The sequence below is a fragment of the Drosophila novamexicana genome, unplaced genomic scaffold (assembly GCF_003285875.2).
Source record: "Drosophila novamexicana strain 15010-1031.04,08,12 unplaced genomic scaffold, DnovRS2.1 tig00004554-arrow-pilon, whole genome shotgun sequence".
NCBI lineage: Eukaryota > Metazoa > Arthropoda > Insecta > Diptera > Drosophilidae > Drosophila > Drosophila novamexicana.
The window spans coordinates 4,057,866-4,082,875 of NW_020825051.1; the positions used below are offsets into that span (position 1 = coordinate 4,057,866).

At 43.2% G+C, this 25,010-nt stretch overlaps 3 protein-coding genes across 12 annotated transcripts; 1 reads left to right on the forward strand and 2 right to left on the reverse strand.

Annotated features, from left to right (window-relative positions):
• Positions 1-81: 81 nt before the first annotated feature.
• Positions 82-15,822, forward strand: LOC115769621 (TBC1 domain family member 9). 5 transcript variants are annotated; one of them, XR_004018760.1, is made up of 13 exons: positions 83-683; positions 1,182-1,348; positions 2,083-2,341; positions 2,402-2,963; positions 3,071-3,219; positions 3,274-4,675; positions 4,737-4,954; positions 5,014-5,681; positions 5,744-5,838; positions 5,902-6,208; positions 14,679-14,778; positions 15,331-15,522; positions 15,609-15,822. XR_004018760.1 is itself a non-coding variant. In XM_030714523.1 (12 exons), the coding sequence occupies exons 1-12, from the start codon at positions 640-642 to the stop codon at positions 6,304-6,306; spliced, it is 3,804 nt and encodes a 1,267-aa protein (XP_030570383.1). In that variant the 5' UTR covers positions 82-639; the 3' UTR covers positions 6,307-6,344. The 5 variants fall into 5 exon arrangements, 4 of the variants coding, with proteins under 4 accessions (XP_030570383.1, XP_030570381.1, XP_030570384.1 ...); XM_030714523.1 differs by lacking the exons at positions 14,679-14,778; positions 15,331-15,522; positions 15,609-15,822 and adding an exon at positions 6,272-6,344 and having other exon boundaries at positions 82-683; positions 5,014-5,249; positions 5,352-5,681; XM_030714521.1 differs by lacking the exons at positions 14,679-14,778; positions 15,331-15,522; positions 15,609-15,822 and adding an exon at positions 6,272-6,344.
• On the reverse strand, positions 6,561-9,276 carry LOC115769622 (pre-rRNA-processing protein TSR1 homolog). The gene is made up of 4 exons (XM_030714525.1): positions 9,112-9,276; positions 7,503-9,049; positions 7,175-7,441; positions 6,561-7,114 (listed from the first exon to the last, which is right to left on the reverse strand). Exons 1-4 carry the CDS (start codon positions 9,215-9,217, stop codon positions 6,593-6,595), a joined length of 2,442 nt encoding a protein of 813 aa, XP_030570385.1. The 5' UTR covers positions 9,218-9,276; the 3' UTR covers positions 6,561-6,592.
• LOC115769623 (ras-related protein Rab-26) lies at positions 9,480-24,784 on the reverse strand. Of its 6 annotated transcripts, XM_030714526.1 has the most exons (7): positions 21,361-21,583; positions 16,012-16,751; positions 13,858-13,968; positions 11,573-11,681; positions 11,367-11,477; positions 11,038-11,182; positions 9,480-10,672 (listed from the first exon to the last, which is right to left on the reverse strand). In XM_030714526.1, exons 2-7 carry the CDS (start codon positions 16,681-16,683, stop codon positions 10,558-10,560), a joined length of 1,263 nt encoding a protein of 420 aa, XP_030570386.1. In that variant the 5' UTR covers positions 16,684-16,751; positions 21,361-21,583; the 3' UTR covers positions 9,480-10,557. The 6 variants fall into 6 exon arrangements, with proteins under 6 accessions (XP_030570386.1, XP_030570390.1, XP_030570389.1 ...); XM_030714530.1 differs by lacking the exons at positions 13,858-13,968; positions 16,012-16,751; positions 21,361-21,583 and adding exons at positions 22,908-23,747; positions 24,735-24,784; XM_030714529.1 differs by lacking the exons at positions 13,858-13,968; positions 16,012-16,751; positions 21,361-21,583 and adding exons at positions 22,908-23,713; positions 24,699-24,772.
• Between the last annotated feature and the right edge of the window lie 226 nt (positions 24,785-25,010).

Genomic DNA, 25,010 nt, shown 5'->3' on the forward strand with positions numbered 1-25,010 from the left:
TATATTTTATAAGTGCTGTGCTTAAGTTGTAAAAATTAACTTAACATCACCCTAATAATACCTATTATGGTGTAATTCAATCAATTCAGCGAGTTCTTATACAAAACTAATATTCGATAATGTAATTTACAGCTGTTCCCTCTTATGGCTCTGTTGTCATTCCTGTGCCTGTTTAGCAGCAGTTTAAACTGGAAATTCATTGTCCGGCTCTCTATCAAACTTGTTGGCGGCTACTAACTTTTGGTCATCAAACCGTTATTCACAACGTTTAGCATAAAACTGTTCCAGCAAAACCCACTTATATACTTTGGAAAACTGGTAAACAAATAACGGCAGTTTTTCCACAATAGTGCTTGCTGTTAATAACAGTGAAGCAAGATGTTAAGCTTTCGGATGCAAAACATATAAAGTGGAAGAGGAAGACAGTCGAACAATAGAAGACAATTAAAGAAATAAATAAAACACTGTGGGATTGTGCATGGAAGTTGAGTTCTGTTTGCCACCGATGTAACGAGAAAAGCTGCTACACGTCGTTCTCGCTTTTCGCGACAGTCGCAAAACAGTTTTACATGAGCCAACTATGAAAATTGGCGTTAATTAAACTAAGAGAAACCTACGGCAAAAATTGTAAACGCCAAAATGTGGATACAACCCAAAGAGCTGCTGCTACCGTCGGCATTTTGGTAAGTAGAAACGCATAATAAATACACTAACTGAGGAAGGGCTGGTACAATTTCTGGATGCTGCGCCGCCCCCACCCTGCACTATTTCAGCAGCTGATTAATTTAAAGGCCCCACACACACACATAGACACAGCTGTGTTGATGTGTGCGTGTTTTGGTGCTATTGTTGTGTTTGTGTTTGTTGTTGCCTGCGCACTAAAGGCTGATAACTAATTGAGCAGAGTTCAAGTCGTCATCTCTGCACTGATTCCATAAGCAGCTGTGGAACAATGGCGAAACGCAGGCTTCGAAATTGATTGTTCTATTCGCACAACTGTTTTTGCTGCGTAAAAACCCCCTACAAGCACACAGACACACACACATGCACACTCATAGCACCAGACACTCACACACACGTATAGTCTCACACACATATGTACTTACTCCAGCAGAGCACACCCACACACATACAAATGCCCCGTTTCTGCTCGTTCCCAATTCTGATTTTTCGTTTTGCAGGACCGCCGAAATGTACTCCAGGTATTTTGTGCTACAGAAGCGACGCGGACATGGCGAATCGCGTGGATTTGGCTCAATGCTGGTGGGCACCTTCGACAGCGTGATGAACACAAAGCCGGCGCCCTATCGAATACTGCATCAGACGCCGTCCTCGGAAGTGTCTTATGGTAGGTTGGAACAAAATAAACGCACCTTTCGCGTCGACTTATCAGCGCCATGTTTATATGCCCCAGTGCGAGTGCATATCAGCGACCAAGTGGGAGGGTGCCCAATCACTGACTCATTCAATCACACATAGGCGAAATGTGCTTTTTATTGGTGTGTGTGCCAGTGGGGCATATTTACTCCTATTGTTGAGAATTTCTGGGTATTGCAAATGCTGTTCGATAAGCAAATTAAACAGGAAGGGGAAAAAGTACCAATTGGGTATAAAATTCTTTCAATTGTTCGAGCTCTTCAGTTCTATCAGATGCTCACTCACTCAATAAAATAACTTGTAGTTAGGTTATCGAGAGAGTGATGAGATCGAGTATATAAGAGAATTTCCCCTTGCTTCTTAAGTGCGCCTCTCTATGCGAATTTCATTTGTATCATATTTAGAAGGGGGAGAAAGGGAGTTAGTCCCAAATCGAAGACCAATCTAGCAGAACTAAAAGGTATTGAATTAGGATCTGTTGTTATGGCTAATGACGAAGCACGGCAGGCCATGTGTCAGCCTACGAGATAACTAGTAATAACAAAATGAGAGCATAGAGTTATTTATAACTGACTATAAATAAGTATTATGTTACTTATCTGGCGTTATGAGTTCCTAATTTTACTCATTTCCTTAAGAACCTTAAAGTCAGTTTTTTTGTATTATGTTAATGCATTCAAATGATGCCATATTTTGGTTAAACAGAAATTGCCATTGGCATAACACAAGATGACATCGTCAAGGATTGGGAATGGCTGCAGACCAATCTCTTCAGCGTGCTCAACGAAATGGAAAACGAGGATGAAGTTACAAACTTTACCATATGCAAAATACAATCGCTCTATGCTCAAAATAATCAAGACGAATCTGGCGAATCGCCAGACTTCAAAGTGAAGTCCTCTAACTTTAGACAAATCTTCAAGATGCCCGAAGAGGAACGCCTGGTCAACTCGTACTCGGCCACGTAAGCGTATTACCGAATGCATAGAATTTCTCGAGTCTAATTCTTGACTTCTACTTGCAGCTATATTAAGAATAAAATACCGCGCCAGGGGCAGTTGTACATCTCGTTGAACCATGTGTGTTTCTACTCGCTCATGCTTAACCAGGAGATCAAGCTAATCATACGCTTCGCTGAGCTGGAGGACATCAGTCGCAGTGGCAATACAATTTATCTGAAGACTACCAACAACATGACGTACAATTTTACGCTGATGTTCAACATGAATGAGGCACACGTCCTCATTGAACAGCTGAACAAAATGGCCATCCAAAAGTTAATACATGACCCAGAGAGTCCCGTTGTGGACCATGATCCATCGAATTTTGCACGTCTTGGCGCTAAAACTTCAAAGAAGTCGGTGCTGCTGCGTGACTTGACGGCTCGTCAAAAATCTGAAGAGTTTCGCGTTTACTTTCGTCTGCCGCAAACGGAAATTATTGATGGCAAGATTAAAGCCGACATATGGACTCCGTACTCAAAGCGATTCAATGCCGGCTACATTTATCTGTCGCCCAATTTCTTTTGCTTTCGCAGCGATGTCAAGGATTTGGTTAGCGTCGTAATACCAATGAAAACTATTAAGGTTTGTGTTGCTTGTAAAATATTATAAGCTAAACGGTATCTGAACCTGTTTTATACTATAAGAGATTCATAATTTGGTATACACATGGATTCCTTAATCTTTTGCAGAGTGTTGAGAAGAAGGACGATGGTCAGCAACGTTTTGACAATCAAATTGTCATCTTTACAGCGGAGAATGTGCCTTTTATGTTCGCCAAAATTGCGGATCGCGAGGTGCTCATCTCGAAAATAACAGATCTACTGTCGCGAATTCATATGTAAGTGTCCGTCCAGTTGAGCTGATACCTTAACTTTTGAAACCCCATTTGCAGACCGGTTAGTCGCGAACGTGCCAAGTACGATATCTCGTGGAGCAAACAGACCGCTCTGCTCAACACATTCAAGACGGAGTTCAGCGCGGACATACAGAAGAAGCAGGAGCTAAAACTGGCACGCTGGGAAGAACATTTTCGCGATTTTGGACGCGGCATTGCTATGTATCGCACCACAGATGTGATCAATTTAATTGTGGAGGGGATACCGGACAAGCTTAGGCAGGAGATTTGGCTAATCTTCTCTGGCGCTATACACGACAAAGAAATGAATCCCGGTCTGTATGAGGATTTGGTGGAGAAAGCCGCTTGCATTAAAGATTCGTATACGCACGAGGAAATCGATAGGGACTTGAAGCGTTCGCTGCCCGAGCATCCGGCATTCCAATGTACCGATGGCACCGGCGCCCTGAGACGAGTGCTGCAGGCATATGCGCTGCGCAATCCGCAGGTGGGCTACTGTCAGGCCATGAACATTGTTTCATCGGTGTTTCTGCTCTTTTGCGATGAGGAGAACGCCTTTTGGATGCTGGCCAGCCTCTGCGAGAATCTGTTGCCAGACTACTACAAGGACAAGGTTGTGGGTGCCCAGATTGATCAGGGCGTGCTTAATGAGCTGGTGGAGACATATCTGTCGGATTTGCATGAGCATCTGGAACGACTTAACGTTATTAAAATGATCTCCATCTCGTGGTTTCTCGCCATATTCATAAGTGTGATCAGCTACGAGAGTTCCTTGCAAATATTGGACTGCTTCTTCTACGAAGGCGCCAAGATAATTTTCATGGTCTCACTGCAGATCATTGAATGGAACCGCGACAAGCTGCTCAACTGTCAGGACGATGGGGAGGCCATGCTGGTATTGCAAACCTATTTAGAGGGAATCTACAATCCCGAATACCAAGTGCCACAGACCGCGGACAAGCGCGAGCGAGTGCGCACCCAAACAGTGCAGACTCTGATACACGAAGCGTATACGAAATTCGGCGAGGAGCTGACGCAGCAGCGCATCGAGGAGCTGCGCAATAAGCATCGTCGCCTCACCATGCGACAGTTCGACATTGACAACGAGAAGACCATTGTAAAGGCCCATATGCAGAATGTGTACTTTGAGCGGCAGGAACTGCACATGCTGCTCACAATAATACGGGAGGAGAAGCTGACACTCAAGTCTATGCAGCAGCAGCAGCAGAAGGCCCAATGCCACATGAGTGAAGCGCCGCAGCTGCTGCCTCATCATCAGTCACCGACACGTGCTGGACTTGGCGATGTTATGCCCGGTGGCGGCAATGGACGGCATGAGGCTTACAGCGTCAACTTTGAAGTATTCCACACGCTCTTCACAGAGCTAACGCCCTGGCGCAAGTGCGTCAGCGTTGATGTTGGCGAAAAATTGTTCAGGGTAAGTTGCAGATTGTCCAAGCCAATGTGTTCAATTAAATCTAATCTAAATCTCTTGACAGCTGACGGACAAAAAAGGCACCGGACAACTGGACTTTGGTCAGCTAATCAATGCTTTTGGCATGGTCTGCTCCAGCAAGAGCACGGAGAAACTGAAGCTGCTCTTTGTGTTGCATTTGCCGCCGCTGCTGTCGAAGGCCGAAATTGAACGCATGCGACGTCCGCGACCGCGGACCAAAGATGATGCCGAGGAGGCATTCGAAGCAGAGGATTTCTTTGAGTAATTGCTCTCTTTTTAACATTTCCTTCATCCTGCAACTGATTCCGTTAATTCCGCAGCGAGGATGCCTCAGAGTCGATTGAAGCGCTGCCGTCTCCATCGGATCACAACTTTGATGCCGATGACTATGCGCTGGTTAGCGCCACGCAGCATTTGCATAATCTGGCTGGCATTTCGGGTAACACATTCATGGATTTGTCAAGGACAACGCCGAATCTTTCGCTGAATTCGAATGCATCGTCGCTGGCGCAGCGCAACTCGACTTTTTATGTGGATCTGCCCGCTGCACTCCAGGGTACTGCAACACGCACAGATGCTGGGCAGGATGACGACAACGACATCGGCCTACGCCAGCAGGGACGTTACGAATCGATTGACACATTTTCGGATATTTCAGATCTGGGCGCGGCACGCATAACGCCGCCGCAAACATCGACGACAGCTGCAGCCGCAACTGCTGCAGAACAAATGCTACTGAACGTTGAGACTATATCGAATTTCTCACAGATCAGCGACCTGGTCGCGGCCACGCGTCTAGAGCGCGCCGATTCGAATGCAACGGACACACGCAGCTTGGGCAGCCTCGGCTATTTGCTGGATGAGGGTGCCTCCGCCACTGGACAGCACCGTCAGGTACCCAACATGCGCAAGGAGAACTTCCAGCTGTTGTGGCGTAGCATCATTGAGATAATGGGCTGTGTACAGGACGAGGATATGCGACGTGCATGTAAGTGGGCGACTATCCATTAGGAATGTTACCGATCACGTTTTAACTCAATATTTTGGCAGACGAAAATCTCATTGAAATGGGCAACAGCAATATCAAGAAGGAGCCAAGCTTGGAGAGTTTCACGCAGCTCAATTTGGGCGGCAGCAGCGATGAGGTGAGTGCAAGTTAGTGTTTATTATATAGTTTATTTTAATTATGATTATTGCCATCACATCAGCAACCGGATAGCAATGGAAATCCCACAACACCCGCGGCAGAGCCCAGCAGCACGACACGTTTATTTGTGGCTCTCGAGGAGGAGTTGCGTCAGGCACAAGCAGGAACAGCCGCTGTAGCTGGAACATCAGCAACAGCGACCACATCCAACAGCAGCGGCAGCAGCAGTAGCACAAACACCTCGGATGCCTGGAATATATCCATTAATCAGTTTATAGCCACAGTACTCACTTGCGAATGCATTGTTAAAGCATTCCAGACGCGCACCCACATCGTGGAGCAGATTGAACAGCTGCAGAAGAAGCGACGTAAGTGCTTGTCCACTAACTACAACTACTAAGTCCCCCATTTGAAATCCAATATCCTGCTAGAACCCAATGTATTAGCCATTAAAAGAATCCCATAGAACTGTGCAATGCGGATTCAGCTTTTAACCGTGTCCTGTTTTATAAATATATATATATATATACATATATATATATTTCTTTATATATATTTATATATATATATATGTTATACGTTTATTACCCCGATTAGTTAAGCCAACTGTTTGTGAATATAGATCTATTATTATACCTATTATACAAAAAAAGATAAAGTGTAACTTGTGTTGTGTCCGTGAGACAATTTATTTCAATATATGCACAGATATATATAAATATATGTATAATTAGATATATTTACAAATTCAACTACTGATCCATGGACACATCCTCGAGCTGCTTCGAGTTGCGACGAGCCTCCGCCGCTGACTCTTGCCGTGTATGCTCTGCGCTGCGCACAAGGCATTCCTCATAATTCCATTTGGGGAAGACACGTTTATAGAGATACATGAATGCAGTGTCGTATGAGCGCAGCTGGCCATCGAAGTAGCACTTCATGTGACCGTGCGTACCCAGGGACTCCTTAATGTGACCCATGCGACCGCATTTTGTGCGTAGCTTGACGGGCTTGAAGTACTCGACGTCCTCCTTGTAGAAGAACATGTAACGTATCGTCGCCGATTTGCGATTGATGCGCATTGGATGACCGCTAAGCACCACGCGCTTCAGCACTATTCGGTCAGGATTACAAGAAAGTAAGCGGCCTCGGGCGACCAATGCTAGCGTGGAGTCGGGATTCACCTTAAAAGCGAGCACTGCAGCAGGAGGGAATTGTATGGGCGCATAAAATGTGGCGCACACGGTCTCATACGGACGGAAGAAACGCTCAAACTGCGTGAAACAATAAATCAGTTAATCGGGTAAAAAGACATGTAATTAGATAAGACGCACCTTATGCTTGTCGCCATTGGTGTGCTGACTGTAAATCGGGTTGACAACGAAGCGCCGATAGCCACACTGGACAATCAGTTGCTCCTTTGACTTGAGCGGCACCTCCGAGTCGGGAATACGTTGCAGGACAACGTTCATAACGCACATCTGGTGCTCGTGCGGAAGCATGCCATAAACGATGACATTATCTGTTAGCTGACCGGATCTGAAAGCGTCCCAACGGCTAGCGGGCACATTGATGACATGCAGTGTAATGTACAAGCCGGGCTAGAATTTAAAATAGAAATAAGTTAAAGTACTAACATATCATTGTTGTTCAGCAACTCACCAAGATGCCCTCGAACTCCTTTGCCTCTGCTAAAATGCGTCGCTTGGTGCGATCGAAATTCTTAAACTGATAGATGCGCGCATAATCGCTGGGCAGATTCTCTTTGGCATCCCAGGGCGATGTACGGAACGATTCGAGGCCGCGATACTTCTGGAAACGTTCATGAGCAGGAACATCAAGGGGAGTGTCGATTTCATCGGGCCACAGTTGATCGGTGCGCGCCTGTTGCAGTTTCTGTAGTGTCTCCCGCTCTTCCTGGAAATCCATTTGCTGATCGTACTTTTCATCATTAACAGCTGCCTCTGAGGACACAGAAACGCTGTCCAAATACTCTTCCGTATCCGAGTCACGTTTCTCGCATTCATCCTCAAAGGATTTGTTATCACAGGACATAAAGTCCTCGTCATCTTCATCGCTCATATCGTCATCCTCGTCGTCATCAGCATCATCATCATCATTATTGCCTTCCACTTCCTCCACATCGGGTATCCAGGCGGCCTGATAATCGCTGTAGCCTTTGGGCACGCGCTTGATTAGCTTTGTTTTTTTAGTCTCCTTTTGGGCGGCCTCGATTTCCTCTTCTGTTGGCCACGTTTGCTCCGCATCCATAGGATCGGGTATGTTCTCGGTCTGCAGCGACGTTTGCTTCTCTGGATTGCTGCGGTCGAGCAATCGCACTTGAGCTGCCTCTCCATCGCGACTCTTATCCAACTTATAGGGATCGGGCGGAGCATCCACCTGGCCGAGTTGAAAATCACCCAGCCCGGGTATATGCACAAGTCCATTCACATTCAGCGACTGTCCACGTAGATAGCCCGTTACCTTCAGAGTGCCCAACTCCCCATTAGGCACATATTCGACCAGATCGCCAAACAAGTTGGGCCGATTGTTAACGTTGTGCAGCAAGCGCTTCTTCTGCCCACCAATACGTCGCATAACATTCAGTCCCTCGGCGGCGGTGTCCATCTGCATGATCTTCTCCTCTGGCAGCAGTTTGCTGATAAACTTCTGAGCCGCTTGCTTTGCAGCAGTGCGACGCTTTGGATTAATGGATTCCAGATCCATCAACGCTACAACTGGCGTCGGTATGCCTTGCGCTGAAATCATGTTGAACACACGCTGACCCCAACGATCGAAGATGTCATCCTCGCCAAAGGCGGCCGACGTCAGCATCAATGTGGTGTCGCACACCTTCAGATAGTCCAGGACAATCAGCTCGTTGCCACGTCCAACGGGCGGCAAGACAAAGGCGAAGCGCTGCTTGAAGCGCGGCAGATTCATATAAACGACACCGCTAGGTGACCTATCCACAACGATTTCACTGTCGCAGCTCTCAAGTATTGCAAGCGCCGAGTTGGGATCGATTTGCTCGTGCATGGGCAGCAAGCACACCAGAAATGGGGCTGTATTCTGGCCACCCAACTGACGCTTCTGCATCAAGACTTCGTCCCGTTTGTTTTTGCGCAGCTGATTCATTTGATTGCGTCGCTGCTCCTTTCGCTGCTGCAGCTTATGCTTATGCGAGATAGCTTTGAGGCCCACTTTGCCTAAGATAAACAACGAAAATTCAAGTTAACATTTTGTGCCGCACTTGTAGAGGGTTACACACCTTTGAGGGCATTATCGATGGCGCCTTTGGAGCGATGACGGCCAGTTTTATGGGCTTTGTTTGTTTGCTTCAACGGGCCAGGCCGATGAAACGCATGATCCGCCATGTTTGGCTTGTTTGTTACCACAATTTAACAACAAAATAATAATTTTCACGTTGCTTTATTTTCAAAACGAGCCAAGCACATGTTTCTACGGCACTTATCGATTTTCAGTTATCGATGACAAGTTGCACATAGTGTGGCCACACCAACACCAAGTGCCGTTGAGCATGCAACAGTGTTGGTTAATCTATTACCACCGGTTAGTGCGCGTTTTCAAATTTCAAATAAAAGACGTTACAAGTTCTTTTTAAACCACATTCAATGTAAATATGTATTTGTTGTTATGGTATATTTGTAGTACATGACATATATGCATGCATGCAAGCTGCTTGCTTAAATATAACGCTGTTTATTTTATATACGTAGTTTACCTTTTTATATGATATAAAGTTTGCGTTGGTATTCCGAATGCATCCGTAGTTGAATAGTTGTAGCGAGTAACAGCATATATGTATTGCATATAGAGCATGCCCAAGTTTACATAGAATTTTAGCTAACTTAATTAGATAGAGTATTTAATAGATTAAATTTAATTTTCCTTCATTGGTGTAAATAATTTAAAATAGTTGTAGTTGTTTAACATTTCAGTTTTTGGTAATAGTTTTTTTTTTTTTGGTTTGAGGATAAAACTTAACGGTAGACATAACACTTAACGATACTTAATAAAACATAAGTCTCAGTAAATATAATTAATAGTTTTGGTTTAGGTAAATTGAGTGATTGTTTTTCATTAATTGGATTTGGTTCAATCTAATTTGGTTGCTCCTGAGCAATGCCTTTATATAGAAGCTAACGCTCATGCGTACAATTTTACATTCAATTTTGTAGTATATATTTTCGGTTCACATATTGTATGGCCACTAATAGGCCTATTATAATAAGTACAAATTAACATGCCGGGTTCGTCAACGACGTGCTGGACAAATCTCAATGTAGCATGATTTTGCTGCACATTGTGCCGATTCTTCGGGCCAAGGACCTTACCGTTGTCCTTACCAAAAAATAAAGTATGCGCTTGTATATAGATATATGCATATATATTCATGTATATATTATTCATTATTAATGCTATCAAATGGCCAATCGGGCCGTTCTCCATACTCGTACCCTCCGAATTTCAATTTACATACAAAGTGCTAAACATAGCTCTAACACTATCCCGCCAGGGCCTACAAATACATTCTCTCAATAACCAATATTTTTTGTCAGTTTTGCATTTCTTCTATTATTATTATTTTTTTTTTGTTTTTTGTTTTTTTTCTGTTGTACAAATTTGCGCTTTGTTTTGTGAGCTACTCGTGTTGGTTTTGTGCGCGTTTTCATTGTGCGGAGGCATGAACAAATTACATGTTCCGACATTGAGCACAAACGGACCGGGCCTTTGTATTGTCACGCACAAAATCATGCACATTGAATTTTCCATCATCGCCATGGTCGTAGCCGCGGCACTTCAGCTGTCTGTGGATAAAAAATATAGAGCGGGCATCGAGTTGATTAGTTTTTGTCAACCATCAAATATTATACAAGGTCGAACAAGTGGAAAGCTAATATAACTAAAAACTTAAGTGCGTAAAGAGAGTAATTAGTGCGACGCTTAAGACTTCTTCAAAGTTTAACTGATTAAACACAATACAAGTTTTAAGAACTAGTCATAAGAGAGTTTGCCGAGTTGGGACATAAAATTCATTAGTTTGCGCTCTTTAAGTTCGAGAGTGCACTCAAATGAAAGCAAATAAATCATCGCAAGCTTGTTAGAAACTTAAGTCAAACTCTTTTGAGTTGTTTTCTATGTTGGGTTGGCTGGAAAATTGGCTAACGCTCACCTGGCCACCGCTGTGAATGCCAGCTCCACGTTGAGTCCCGTCTTGGCCGATGTCTCCATGAATGGCACATTGTGCTCACGTCCGAGTCGCTCGCCATCCTCGCGCTTCACCTGCCGCTCGCTGCTGCTGCAGTCGGCCTTGTTACCTGTGTGCAATAACGGAGGGAGGGAGAAAGAGAAAGAGAGAGAGAGGGCGAGAGTGCATTTGAAAAGCGACAAAAGTTGCAAAGTTTTTACTCGTAATTCAATTAACTGGCAGCAGGCAGCTGGCTGCAGAGCTGCCTTTAATCAAATCTATTCTGGTTTTATAGACGGCAAACTGAAGCTCACCTATTAAAACGATGACCACATCCTCCTGCGCGTACTCACGTATTTCGCCCAGCCAGGCGCGTATGTTGTCGAACGTGGTCTTATTGGTCACATCGTACAGCAGCAGCAGCGCTTTATCATCACATGCAAAATAATGTTAATCAAATGATTAACCAAACCATCAGCCGGAGTGGAGTCGGAGTGGGAGTAGGAGCTGGTGTACTTACCATGGGCGTCGCGGTAATAGGCGTGCGTTACGCTGCGGAAACGCTCCTGGCCAGCGGTGTCCCAGATCTGCAGCTTGACGCGCGTGCCGTCGACAACGACCACCTTGTTCTGCAGGCCATGCAATTGAGTTATGCAGGATTATGTTATGCAAAAAGAAATTTGATTGTCATGAAAATGCAATTGTTAAGCAAAATGCAATTAATTTACGAAACGTGCATGCCAAAGAGAATGCCAATTAAAGATATATGGAGCGACAGAGAGAGAGAGAGAGAGAGAGAGAGAGAGAGAGAGAGCGTGAGAGATACGCGGCGTATGCTTAATTTAATACAGGGCCATATTGCGTATACGCAGCATGAGCCACATAAACGAACGAAATGCAAACATATCAAATACTCAAATACTGAAATACAATTACAGTTTACATGCAGATTCAGCATCTTCATAACGATCCAACTGATGTGGGCGACCCGCGACTAATGAGGAGCTACTCAGACAGTCAGTCAATATAATAAAAGTGCGCAGGCATAACGACAAATAACATCAAGATGTGTAGCATATATATATAGATAAAGAAAAACATGTATGAATCGCAAAAGCAAAAGGAAAGAAAACCTGAGGCGAACGTCAAATTTCTAGCTAAGTAAACAAAAAGTCAATGCACCGAATACAATTTACTGTGAAACTCATTTAGTGGAGAGCCCATTGGAAACGGCCTCTAGATAAATAATGTATTTAGAAATATGTGCATACAAAACAAAAGTGAAACATAAGTGTACATACATACATACATATACATGGACATCTATGCGTATCTTTTGTATTCGCGTATCCCAAGGTTACGGGACTAATAAATTCACGAGTTCAATGAATGGCTCTTAACTTCTAAAACGGTCAAAGTTACAATATATTTCGTTTTATTCCGTTTTTTTTTTACCACAAATATTTGCATATATTTACTTAACAAGTTAACAATTTAAAGCTGAACAGGCGAAATTCATGGAAATTAATTGGTATTCGATTTGATGCCTTAAAGCTTTGGCATAAATGTTGCTGCATTATAAATAAGCTAGGTTTTCTGAAATTGCCTTTTATTGAATTTAGTTTGAAATTTTACATTTAATACTTGCACAGTTTTTAAACAATTCATTAAGTTTAAATGGACCAACAGGGAAATCGCAGGCATGCGCCCAGAAAAGGGACGCACGTGCCCATTCAATGAAAGTTGGACAGCATTACAAAGGACTCAAAGCAACAGTTGTATTGCTAATGGCAAACATGGCAAATACTTGTAGTATTATTGCAATTTAATAAATTTATGTGCCATGTGAGCCCTCGGCAATTTTCACGATAATAAAACCTCGAGAACTTGAAACAAAAACCAACCACAATAATAAGTATAATAAAAGCAACAACATCAAGCTAAATACGAGTAACAACAAGTGTACGAGAACGAGAAGCACACACACACACACACACACGGGGGCACACACACATGCACAAAGAGACACACAAGCATCAACAAGTCCTTTTCAAGTTCATATGCTTTTTAATAAATAGCCCCCGAAGAACTTTTGCCGCAGCAACGCCGCCGACAACTCAGGGGCAAATGTCCACATAGCTGGGCGGGGCAGACGGGGGGCAGGAGGCAGGAGCACGAGCTAAGCTGGCGGGAAAATATTTTACTAAAGTGAAACGCCACAGCAGCTGGAGAACATGAAAACCACAAAACAAACAGACAACAGCAGCCCACACACACACACACATACAAACAAAATACGTCAAGTCAAGCAATAGCCGACTCTCGGATACCCTGCAGCGCACACAACACATGGGAATTACAACAGGTATTACATATATACTTAACACAGTTTATAAAGCAGTTTATAATGCACACAGATTGCAGGGTATAAAACATAGCAGGCGATGCGGTTTGTTGGGTTTGGGCAAACACAGAAGCTGGGGCTTAAGAGAGGAGTTAGATAAACTGAAGTTCAGACAGAAACAAACATAGATGATGGAAAAGTTAATGTGTGTAAGCAGGTGAAAATCGTATTCAAAGCCTTGACAACTGTTGACAGGGTACAGACACATCAGACAGGGCAACATAACAGAGGCGGAGTACACACAGAGATAGAGAGCGAGAGATAGAGAGAGAAAGGGAGATAGACAGACATACAACAATTAGTAACAACAACAACAACAACAACAACAACAAGAACACACAGAGAGAGAGAGAGAGAGAGAGAGAGATAGAGAAAGAGAGATAGAGAAGGAAATCGCTTACCCTAAAATCAATGCCAACTGTGCTCAGAAAATAGCTGGGCACATAGCGACCATCGCGAAATCGAATCAAAAGCGACGTTTTGCCCACTCCCGAATCGCCCAGCATTATGACCTGGCCAACAACAAGCGTATGTGTGCGTGTGTGTATGTGTGTGTGTAAATGAAGAAAAATACATTGAATATTATACACAAATAATTTATGGAAAGTGTCGTATGCTCCAGCTCAAGCGAGTCCCATAATTTATGCGCGCCCATAATGTGCAACATATAATAATGATATATCACCTACTATATATTATATATACAATATATGGCTTAGTAAAGTGCCCAAAAAGCCGAGCACACACCGTGCCGTGCATAACTCGTGCGGTTTCTATAGAATTTCCCCGAAAAAAAAACACACTGTTGTGTTGACTTTCTGTTTTAGTTGGCTGCTTGGCCAAATTGGCTGCTACCCGGCTCCAGTTCTGGCAATTAAAACTGAAATGTTATATCAAGTATAAAGAGAAAGAGAGAGAGCGAGACTGGGTCGGGCTGCCGCAGTGGCATTTCGTTTCTGGTATTTGGCATGGATGCAGTTGCACAAAGTCAGCGCCGCAAATTGTTTTTACGAGCTCTATTTATTTATTTATGCAAATAAACTGGCGTAATTAAAAGCCAGTATGTTAATGTTAATTTATGTATATTATTTCAAGCATTTAAGGCATTTAAGGGCAGGAGATACAGACATTTTTTCAATAACTGTTTGCTCAAGCGTTACAAATTGATATAAAAAGAAAAGAGCGCGTTTTTTAATATTGTCTTCATTTTGGCCTTTTACAGCGCACAGGCATTAGGAAGAGCCAGAAACGCTTTAAGGCACATTTCGTAATGTGGATTTAAGAAAAACCACATCGATTTAATAAGCTATAGTTAGGAACAGGTAAGTCTATAAGGCCACATACATATTACACAGTTTGGGCGCAAGTTAGGAATTTCTCAGGTCAAAGCCATTATAGGCACTTCATTAGCAGCTAACATCTACCAAAAGGTGCCTGGCATAGTTCTGTAAATAATTCAGCTAATTTGCGTATTTGCAATTGCCGAGCACACGCAAGACTTAATCAATTTACGGCCAGCATACGCGGCGTATACGCAATTTGTGTTGAATGAATGCGAACTTATGCAAATATTTTGTCTAACCGCGAATGCTGTTTGCCTGCCCGAAAACCCAAGTGAAAGGAGGAATTAAATTAGATTTGCCGCAGCAGACATTGTTTTCCTAAGCATAACTTGGCAACGGATTAGATTAATTAGTTAGTATTTAATATCTTGTGCTTTTAAAGCTAACTTCTCTAAAAGAATCCAAGCTGCAAGGAATTATATCAAGAATTTTATGTTGCTAGCGCATTTAAGCTGTGCGCATAAGTTTTTCTTACTTATTTTTATTGCTCGTATTTATTTTATTTTACATTGTTTGTTTTTATGTCTGCAGCTGTGCGCCAGCAAGTCGCAGCCGGTGTCGGGACATTCGTCATAATTCTAGCGAATTGCGCTAATGAAAAGCATAAAACAACAGCTTAGCAGCTGGGTAACCTCCTGCTCCGGTTGACAGGAATAGCTGCCGGAAAGGCCGAAGGACACGCGAACGTGGAACTGCCATGTTGACAAGGAAATTAAGAATTTAGTAAGTGTTGAACGTTTTCTTTATTCATTGTTGTCTTTGAAAGCGGCGACAAGTCTATTGTTTAATTTCCTTTTGTCACTCTGCAGCTGATTGAATTTTATGACTCTATATCTGAGCTGCTTATGTAAATCGCATTCTAAACCAGGCCAGGCCATAAAATGGCCCAGATGCGAGTGCACAAGTCCTTAAAGGCGCAGAAACCAGCCTGGAAGACAGGCAGGCAGACAGTCGGAAAGCGTAAATCAATTTGCGGCTCAGGTTTGATAAAGACTTCCTTTTGGATTCGGCAGCCTCTTTAGCCGCTTATAAATGCTTATAAATTTTGGTATGTCTTTTGTAGTCGCCCTTTTTGTAATGCAAATTGATAAATTTCATGCGCTCAACTCAGAGTTTCGGGTGTTGTTAACTTCAATTTCGTAAAAAAAAAAAACCTGGCGAATTGTGTGCGTGTGTATTTGAGTGTGAAGGATTATAGTGTTTGCTTGTCACCTTGCCCATGATATCAAAGTCCTCATCTTCATCCTGCCCGGGCGTGGAGGAGATCATGCGTATTAGTGCGCGTCCAGCGGATTTGCACAGCGTGGCCCCAGCGCCATCTTGACCAGGTGCCGCAGTTGTGGCAGCAGCAGAAGCAGCACCCTCTGCAACGCCTCCGCCTCCGCCAGCTCCTACTCCGCCTGTATCCAGGAGCGGCTGCTGCTCGACAGCTGCTGAAATTCGCACGCTGCTTAGAAACCTGCTGCCGAAACCATTTCCACTCGACTGCTGCTGAGCCTGAGCCTGAGCCTGTGCCTGTGTCTGTTTTGATTGTTGCTGCTGCTGCTGCTGGAGATGATCGCGATAGAGCTGCGATGTGCTCATGTATTCTGGGAGCAGCGGCTGCTGGGATAGCGACTGTTGGCGCTGATGCACAATGACGCTGGGCCGCCGCTTGGGATAGCCATCGTCGTCCGAGTCATCCGAGGCGATGCCATTGATCTTGTCCAGCGTCTTGGGCGGCAGCTGGCCGGGCGTTATGTGCTGCCAGGTGGGCTTCACCAACGACTCGCGACGCGTCGGCGAGGCGCTGCTCACGGCTGTGATCAGCGATGCTTTCCTAGTTGCCCCAGTGCTGGGCCCAGCTATGGAATCGCTGCGATAACGTGTTTGCTGTCGTCGCATCTCGAAAACCTCAATTGTTCACTGCGAGAATCTGCTGAGTTGATTGGCGTGATTCAATTTTAAGCACGCTGCCAGCAAAGAATATAAATCAATAAACTAAATGTTACACATCGTCATCATGAGCATCATAATGACGCATATTGACAGCCATGACAGAAAAACAACCCTCTGAAAATGAAGCCGCTTCCCTCCACAGAAAAAAGAACTCAGCCCAATCCCAGCATGAACTTCAACTTCAACTTCAACTTTAACTCAACAACTGGCAACTCGCAGCTGTAAATCGAAATCCAGGCGCAAAGTTTGCCAAGGCAGCGCATAAAGCAAAAGGCAAAACTTTTGCCCAAAACTCATTAAAAATCATAAAACACACAAAAAAAAAAAAAAAACAAATGCTTAAATTTATACGCAAAAAGAGGAAGAAGAAGAAGCTACGCGCTATATATAGTATGGCATTGTACAAAGTACATCATAATCGGAATATGGCTGAAAATTTAATTAGCTTCGGCAGTTGTAATTTACTTTGGCCAGTTTGAGAAAAACAAATTAAAATTCAAATTCTGGTAGCGGTGCCTCAAAAGAGCCTAAAGGCACAGGTGCACAGGTGCAAATTGAATGTAATTGCCTTGCCAACGACAGGTTCGTTGTGCACAACCGAAACCACGCAAGTTTAACTCTCCCCCAGGCTCCACAAATGCCTGACATTGTCGTTGACAACGGCAACGCACAATGGGGGCGTGGACGTGAACGTGGGCGTGGGCGGGAGCTGGAACTGGCGCTGGCGCTGGTGGGTATCGGCATCTGCCTCAGTTGCCGGATTAAAGTGCGGGCGTATCGCGGCCACGTCGCTAAATCAACAGTTGGCAAGCAAAAACCACAAAAGCCAACAAACACGCTCCGCACAAAGGCACAACATACGGACGGATAATAATGAGAAATTGAAAAGGATTCAACGCAAGGAAACCAGGAAGCCCACCCAGAAGTGCCAGCCACGTGATTAACCTATGCAACTGTTTCGAGATTTACACTGGCCAACAAAGCACTCAGCAAACACTTCTGGGAGTTTGCTAAAGTTTCTTGTGCATGTTGTGCATAGAAACTTTTTAAATAATAATAATTAACAAGCTATTCCAGATTCAGATTCCAAGCAATCATTACACCAAAACAAAACTGGACTGAACATTTAGAACTGAAAGGAACTTTTCAAATTTTGTTGCTAAATAGTTGTTAATTGATCTCTAGCCTTATGCTGTTGGGGCTTATGATGTGGACATGTTGTATAATATACATACATATATTCATGATCTGCATAAATAGACAAGGCAATATGGACCTGCCCTTCGACTGTTTGTCTGTCTGTTTCTATATAAACTAATCTCTCAGTTTTGAGGCCAATTTACGCCAGTTCCGATAAAAGATATAGTAGATACGATAGTTCAGCTAAGAGATATACCTGTTATCTTTACTCGGAACTATCGTAATTTGTTTTCATGCATATAAAAGTTGTTTCTCTTGAACATAACTTAGCTTGAGCCTTACTATACTTCCAGCATGACAGCCCTACACTATGAATAGCTCCTAACTATATATACAGCTCTTTTCTTTTTAAAGTCTTTCTCACTTTCTCATTATTTTTGTATACTGATGTTAAGCTAAAATCAATGGAAAAAAGCTTTGCAAGCGATTGAAATTGCAGAAACGTCTGTCAACTGACGGCAACTTCTTGCAGCAGCGAGAAGCATTTGTGGGCGACGCAACATTTTGGTCGCCTGTCGGGCTGTACTTTAATAGAATTTGCGGTCAGAAGAAGTTTGTCAATAGCCAATATGGCTGGAATGCATACAATTTCACATTTTGCCATTGGTCAACTCTTTGCCAAGCAATGTCGACCCTTGTTTGGCTTTTCCCTGCACACGCACACAGATTACACACACAGATAGGGACTTGGGGGCGTGCGCTTGCTACGTGGGATTTCTTAAACGTTGGCATTAAAAAAACGTTTCATATATATATATATGTTATGTATAGTGGCTGAATGGCAGGCAGTCAGGCGAAACTTATTTGGTCCTGTCTGGGACGTCAGTGTCTGGGTAATTGTGTTGAACTAAAATCCAGCTCGAGGAGGGCTCCTCTTTCCGCACGGAGTTCAACGCACGTGCACAGACTCGACTACACTTGAGCAGCAATTGGAAGAGCCAAGTGCTGGGTTCAGAGACAACGCGTAATTTCCAGGCGTAATTTGTAAGCTGATATCAATTGAAGACTCCAAAGTGCAAAGGACACTTTTCTGTTTTGTTCTTTAAAAAAGTATACATTACACAATTAGAGCTCGGAGTTGAAGCATGTCGGGCTCGAGGGTATGGAATAATTAAAATATGTTTGCAAGAAATACCCTCGATTCGCACAAATAAATGTTGCTTAAATGAACTCGTCTTGGATTCATGCAACTAATTCCCTGGCACAGAATCTATGCAACATACAAATTAAATATGATTACATTCACTTGAAACTTAATTCGTAGCCTTTTCGAAGGGCGACCTTTTTGCAGTCTCTGGTCAACGTTTTCACAGTATCTCAGTCGACCCATGAAATGACCTTCCCGAATTAGTTGGCTATTAAATTAAACGTAATCAACTTTACAATGCCAATCTGCGATGGCTGATAACAAAAGTTTTTAATTGGGTTGGGTGTTTTTCCACATTAAAGAAAATAAAAAACACAAGAAGAAAACTGCTGGCAACGGAAAATTTAAACGGCATTGGAACTGCGAGACGCCTGAATGAATCGAATCGGCAACTTGAAGCATTACTCCGCGTAATTACATCAATGTGCAGCACAAAAATAAATGGACCCTACGTTTACGGCCGGTTGAGCACATTCGAAAAGCCTACGCAGCAGCGGGTCAGTTGCTACGCATGTATAAACTATATACACACATGTGCACATCTGTGTGTACACATGCTTACGTCAAAGGCTTCTTATGCTCGCATACCTTCATAAGGACACGGCTTGGACACACGCACGCAGACACTTTCAATCATGCGCTCAATCACGCAGCTAAAACGAAGGCAAAATGCGCAGACATCGGGCGCATCTATCGGACAATGGCTTTCTGATTGCATGGACAGCTTTAAGGAAATGACGAACATTGGAAACAGCAGTCCGTGTGCGTGTGTGTGTAGGTTGTGTGGGCGTTTTAGTTGATTTTAAGAGGAAACTGACGAGCCGTTGCTGGCCAATCGACAGCTTCACATTGATGATGTGTGGCTGCCGTAAAACCATTTGTGATGAAATCCACTCGAAAGCTACTTGCAGTCGAGAACAGGACACAGCACAGCACAGCACTGGAGAGGAGAGGCCACACGGGACACAGGACGACACTGTAGTGAATAGGCAACCACAAAGATTTGTGCTTGTAATCGGCTTAAATTGCATTTCCCATGGAAAATGTCGCAACTCGTTGACATCCCCCACTCTGTTGCATGTATTTAAAAGTAAGTTTTAATTAAGCTAGCCTTGAACCTGAGCTGCTTAAAGCTGTCTTCATGAAAGTTGCCACAAGCCGGAAACCTTGTAATTGACTTTCTCCCATTAAATTTGAGTATATTTAATGTATATTTGACTTAGATAAATGCGGCTGCATTGAATCAATATATGGAGACAGAAGCAAATACATATGAATGCAATTTCCGAGAAGAAAGCGTGATTTGTTTTCAATTATCATTGAGTTGTAAAATACGCGGAAAATCAGATTACATGTTACATTTCGGGCTAAAAAAGACGAGAGTCTCAGCTTAATCTGACATGGATTACAAATCAGATTATGTTTCATTTATAATAACTTAATTATATTATATCTTGGTCTGAACAAAAGAGTATTCACTTCAAAGGAAGTCGGTGAATATTTCGTGGAATTACAAATAAGATAAAATTAATGGTAAATAAATAAATGTCAAAAAGATTTCAGTCTTAAGCTATACAATTTGATAGTCTCTATCTAGCTGAAATATTATTCTAAGGCTTTATTTAATTTAAAATTTTCAGATTCATTTTTCTCGAATATTTCTAGCTTCATGCTTTTGCAAAACTATTTTCGAAAGTAACTTTCAAAAATGCCTATAATTTATTAAATTAAGCATATAAACTAACTCGAATAGCTAAACGGAAAATCACTTAAAATGATTCATGCATGCCTAATTGAACAGGATTTTCGAAATAAAACTCTAAAAATTTAATTGAGGCATATCCATTGCACACAAAAATCAATTTTTATTAGTGCTTGTCATAAAATGTTTTCATTTATTTTTAAACGCGCAAAGAACCTTCTCAATTTAGTCAGACAGCAAATACCTCGCACACACACACACACATAGATAGCGCACACAGGTATTGCGCGCAAACACAAATGCGTACACACACACACACACACACACACACACAGAGTCACAGCAATGAGAAGCCACCAAAAATAGCTGAAAAACGTTGTAAATTGCACAAAAGTTGTGCGTCTGACGCAAAGCGCTCAAAAGTATGCAATGAAACTTGCAGCGTTCTATAAGCTGCCTCAGTGTGTGTGTGTGTGTGTGTGTGTGTGTGTGTGTGTGTGTGTGTGTGTGTGTGTGTGTGTGTGTGTGAGTGTGCGTTTGGTAAAGAAGTTCAAATCGTCTGCTTTCACTTTACATTGCTCAAGAACAATAATGTTGTTTAAAACTGTGCACAAAAACTGAAATTTGAATTGATGAGAATTTGAAAAATGCGCGCCCGTTGCCAATCGAAGCGCCAGGAGCAGCGCACAAAACTAAACTGAGCACGCAGCCAGGAGCAGCGGCAGCAACAGACCGCAGCATCCAGCGCAAAGTCCTTCATGCCATGGCCGAGTCAAGTTCGTGTCGGCTTCGGCTCTTGGCTTTGCCACAACACAGCAGCCCTGGCCTAGAAATGCGGCCAGCCAATGTCGAGCACGCGCCCGAACGTCTGCCACGGAGCAAGGGCAACTGTGCCAACTCGACCAAATGTGGAGCAGGTGGCGGGTCGGGTCTCAATGGCATATATAAAACTGTTGCACTTGAACTTCATTGCCTCGATTGCCGTCCTCGCTGCTGCCTCTTGCGTCGTGCTGTTAGCTGCGAAAGTGAAAGCCGGCAACAGGTTGTGAATTCAGGGCAAACAAAATATGTTTGCCTACTTGCAGGCGCCCTTAGTTAGCAGGCGCAAGCAACATGGATTTTTTCAATTTTAGTGATAATTTGCTACTAATTTCAAAATTTAATTAATAATTAAAGATCAATTTAGTTGCTTTCAGCTTTTTATGTAAGGAGAAAGGAAAATGTTCGTGATTTAATTCTAATTTGGTTCAAATTTTTAAAGATTTCTCTGAGTTTCTATAAACAATGTTCTATTAATTACAAAATATCAAAAACACTTGATTCCTTCTAAAATGGTTTCTATTTTCAACAAATATCTCACAATTTCTTTCAAGTAATATGTGTGAAATTCCTGATTTTAGCTTTTTTCAACTTTTGCTCAAATTTGCAAGATAGCACCAAGTGTTAAAAGTCTTTCAGAATGCTCAATTTAATAAAACAAAATCATTTCGCACTCTGAAAGTCGGCTCAGAATTAGCAATTCAAGTACACTTAACAAAGTAAAGCTTCTCGGTAATAATCAGCTAATCAATCAAAATATTGCGATACTCTGTGACGTGTCATAAATACCAAGAAGTGCGTATACACACACAATCAAACACACACACTCGCACAACCGCATGTAGCTGGCAGCTTAACCTATACGGAGTTTATTTATATGACATCGAAGCCGCAAAATCAATGCTGCAGAGATTTGTGTGCGATAAAAATAGACAACATGGCGGGGCAGGAAATGGCGCCACAACATGGCAATATGTTGCCTACTTGTTGGGGCACCAACAAAAACCTTGCGGCAGATGCTCAATTACAGTTACACACGCACACACACGCACACACGGATTTAGGCAGGTGCGCACAGCAAAGCCACGAAATGGGATTATGATGTCTATGTCTATGTTTTTGAAAGCCAACGGAACGTGAACCTTCGGCATACACAAGCGGAAAGAGGAAGATGCAGCCGTAGACGCGTCACAGTTAAGCTCTTGAAATGTCATTAGATTACACTCTCTCTCTCTCTCTGTCTCTTTATCTTTCTCGCTCCCCCTCTCTCTCTCTCTCTCACACTTGCATGCTTTGACTTACCGTTAGTGCAATGCCTACGGTGGCAGAGAAGGAACCTAAACGAAACTCGCCCGTATTGTATTTGACCAGAAAGGAGGTTTTGCCCACGCCAGAGTCGCCCAGCAGGATCGTCTTGTGATTGATGGTGTCATCGAAGGGCGGCTGATGCGCTGGTGCCGGTGCCTGATGCATGTCCACCTCGTCGTAGCGATACGAACGCCAGCCATCACTGTAATCATGCTCAAGCTCGTAGTCCGGGTTGCCATATGCATACATCTGCAGGGCCTCGCGGGAGGGACGATAGCCCGGATAGCCGGTGGCGGAGCGCTGCACGGGCGCCATGATGGCATTGTCATGGTAATGATGGCTACTCGTCAGGCTCTGTTGGCTGCTGCTGTTGTTATGATTGAGATTGGGATGATGATGATGATGATGATGATGCTGGTGTTGCTGTTGCGAAATGGGCGCTGCGGGCGGATTGTAGCAGCCATCGCCAAAGGGACGACGTCGCAGCTCCTCGATGCGTGCCTTTGTTGTTTCCGCGTCCTCGAAAACATCGTCGCTCATGCTGCTCGCATCGTCGTGATGCGTTGCTGTGGTTGTTGTTGTGGCTGCCATGTTGGGTTTGTGTCCTGGCTATGCAAAAGCAAAGCTGAGCTTTTGTGCTGAGCCCCAACTGTGCAGTGTGCTTTTAGGCGCTCTCACGCGCAATCTCTCTCTCGCGCGCTCCCACTCTCTCTCTCTCTCTCTGTCTTTCTCTCTTGCGTACTCGCTCTCTTTATGACTTTGACATTTAACGTGTGGCCGTCCGGTTTATGGCACGTTTTCTGAATGAATTTGATTTAGGGCTTAATGCGGGGGCTGCGGTATGCGGGCGGTTCGCTCTTTGTTATTTATATATATATATATGTATATATATATATATGTGTGTGTGTGTATATATATGTATATAGCTATGTATTTATGTGTGTATAATCGCTCTAAACTTAATAAGTAACTTGGCTAAGCTTATTTGTATTGGAATTCCCTAAACTTATGTTCGTTAGTTTATTTTCAATTGAACTTGGATTTTGGTTTTTGGTGTTTTTGGTTGCTTGGTGTTTTAGTTAAAGCCACTAAATAATTGTAAAGTATAAATTGTAACTAGCTAAACATATTGACTAGTTCATCTACGGGTTATGCGCTAATTGGTGCTGTTTTTTCACTATTAATTAATTACACTTAAAGCTAGTACAGTTTATCTTTTTTTCACTGCTTGTTTATTTTATTTAAAGCTTTTTGTTGAATTGGTTTTGTTTTTGTTTCTCTTTTTGTCTCTCTTTCATTCACTTCATCGAAAATATTGCATTTGATGATTCTTGGCGTTATTAGTTTTTGTTTTTATTTGTTTTTTTTATTTTTTATTTTTGGTGTTTTTGGTGTTCTTGGTGTTTCACTATCACAGCATGAATAAATATATCGTCAATGACGCTGGAGACGTCGCCTGCGCCGCGCTAATTAGGCAGCCACGTTGAGCCTCCGGCCCCAGTTCCACATCCACTTCATCCGATGCTGACGTCTTCATTTCCCTTTGTTATCTGTCAAACGCAATAACGGCAATGGCATCCTGCGCCCGAGCGCCGCAGCTAGTGCCATTCATCGACCCAATCTATGACGACAAAGCAGGCCCAATTGACAAGGGCAACAACAACGTATTTACTATGCGCTGCCGCAGCTCGACGTCCTTTTTGGGTCATTGTGTGTGTGCGTGTTTTAACGTGTGCTTATGCGTGTGTGTGTGTGTATTTGAGTGTCAGAGCGGCCTGTTTTTACATTTTCGATTTTCTTGCTTTTATTTGATTTGCGCACTGTAACACTATGCTTTTTTGCTACTTGTTAACGTTTCTGTCTGTTGGCGTTGCTTATGAAAATCGCGTTATCACATTTTTGTTTTGTATAAAATTCATTTTGCACGCACACACACTCTCCCACACACACAGACGTTGCAAATTTGATTTATTTTGCACGCACTCGAAACAGTGTCACCGAGCTGCATGAATATCTAAATGCTGAACTGCGCTTGAAAGCTTTCAAACACTAGAGCGCCTGACCTTTGGCATTTTCGGCTTTAAAATATACGGTCAC

Coding starts and splice junctions, on each gene's coding strand:
- LOC115769621 (XM_030714521.1), top strand. CDS start 640: ATGTGGATACAACCCAAAGAGCTGCTGCTACCGTCGGCATTTTG. Junction 4,676..4,736: donor TTGGCGAAAAATTGTTCAGG/GTAAGTTGCAGA, acceptor ATCTCTTGACAG/CTGACGGACAAAAAAGGCAC. Junction 6,209..6,271: donor ACAGCTGCAGAAGAAGCGAC/GTAAGTGCTTGT, acceptor ATATCCTGCTAG/AACCCAATGTATTAGCCATT.
- LOC115769622 (XM_030714525.1), bottom strand. CDS start 9,217: ATGGCGGATCATGCGTTTCATCGGCCTGGCCCGTTGAAGCAAACAAAC. Junction 9,050..9,111: donor CATCGATAATGCCCTCAAAG/GTGTGTAACCCT, acceptor TGTTTATCTTAG/GCAAAGTGGGCCTCAAAGCT. Junction 7,442..7,502: donor AGGAGTTCGAGGGCATCTTG/GTGAGTTGCTGA, acceptor TTTAAATTCTAG/CCCGGCTTGTACATTACACT.
- LOC115769623 (XM_030714526.1), bottom strand. CDS start 16,683: ATGCGACGACAGCAAACACGTTATCGCAGCGATTCCATAGCTGGGCCC. Junction 11,682..13,857: donor CAGTTGGCATTGATTTTAGG/GTAAGCGATTTC, acceptor CATGGCCTGCAG/AACAAGGTGGTCGTTGTCGA. Junction 11,478..11,572: donor CTATTACCGCGACGCCCATG/GTAAGTACACCA, acceptor GTGATGATAAAG/CGCTGCTGCTGCTGTACGAT.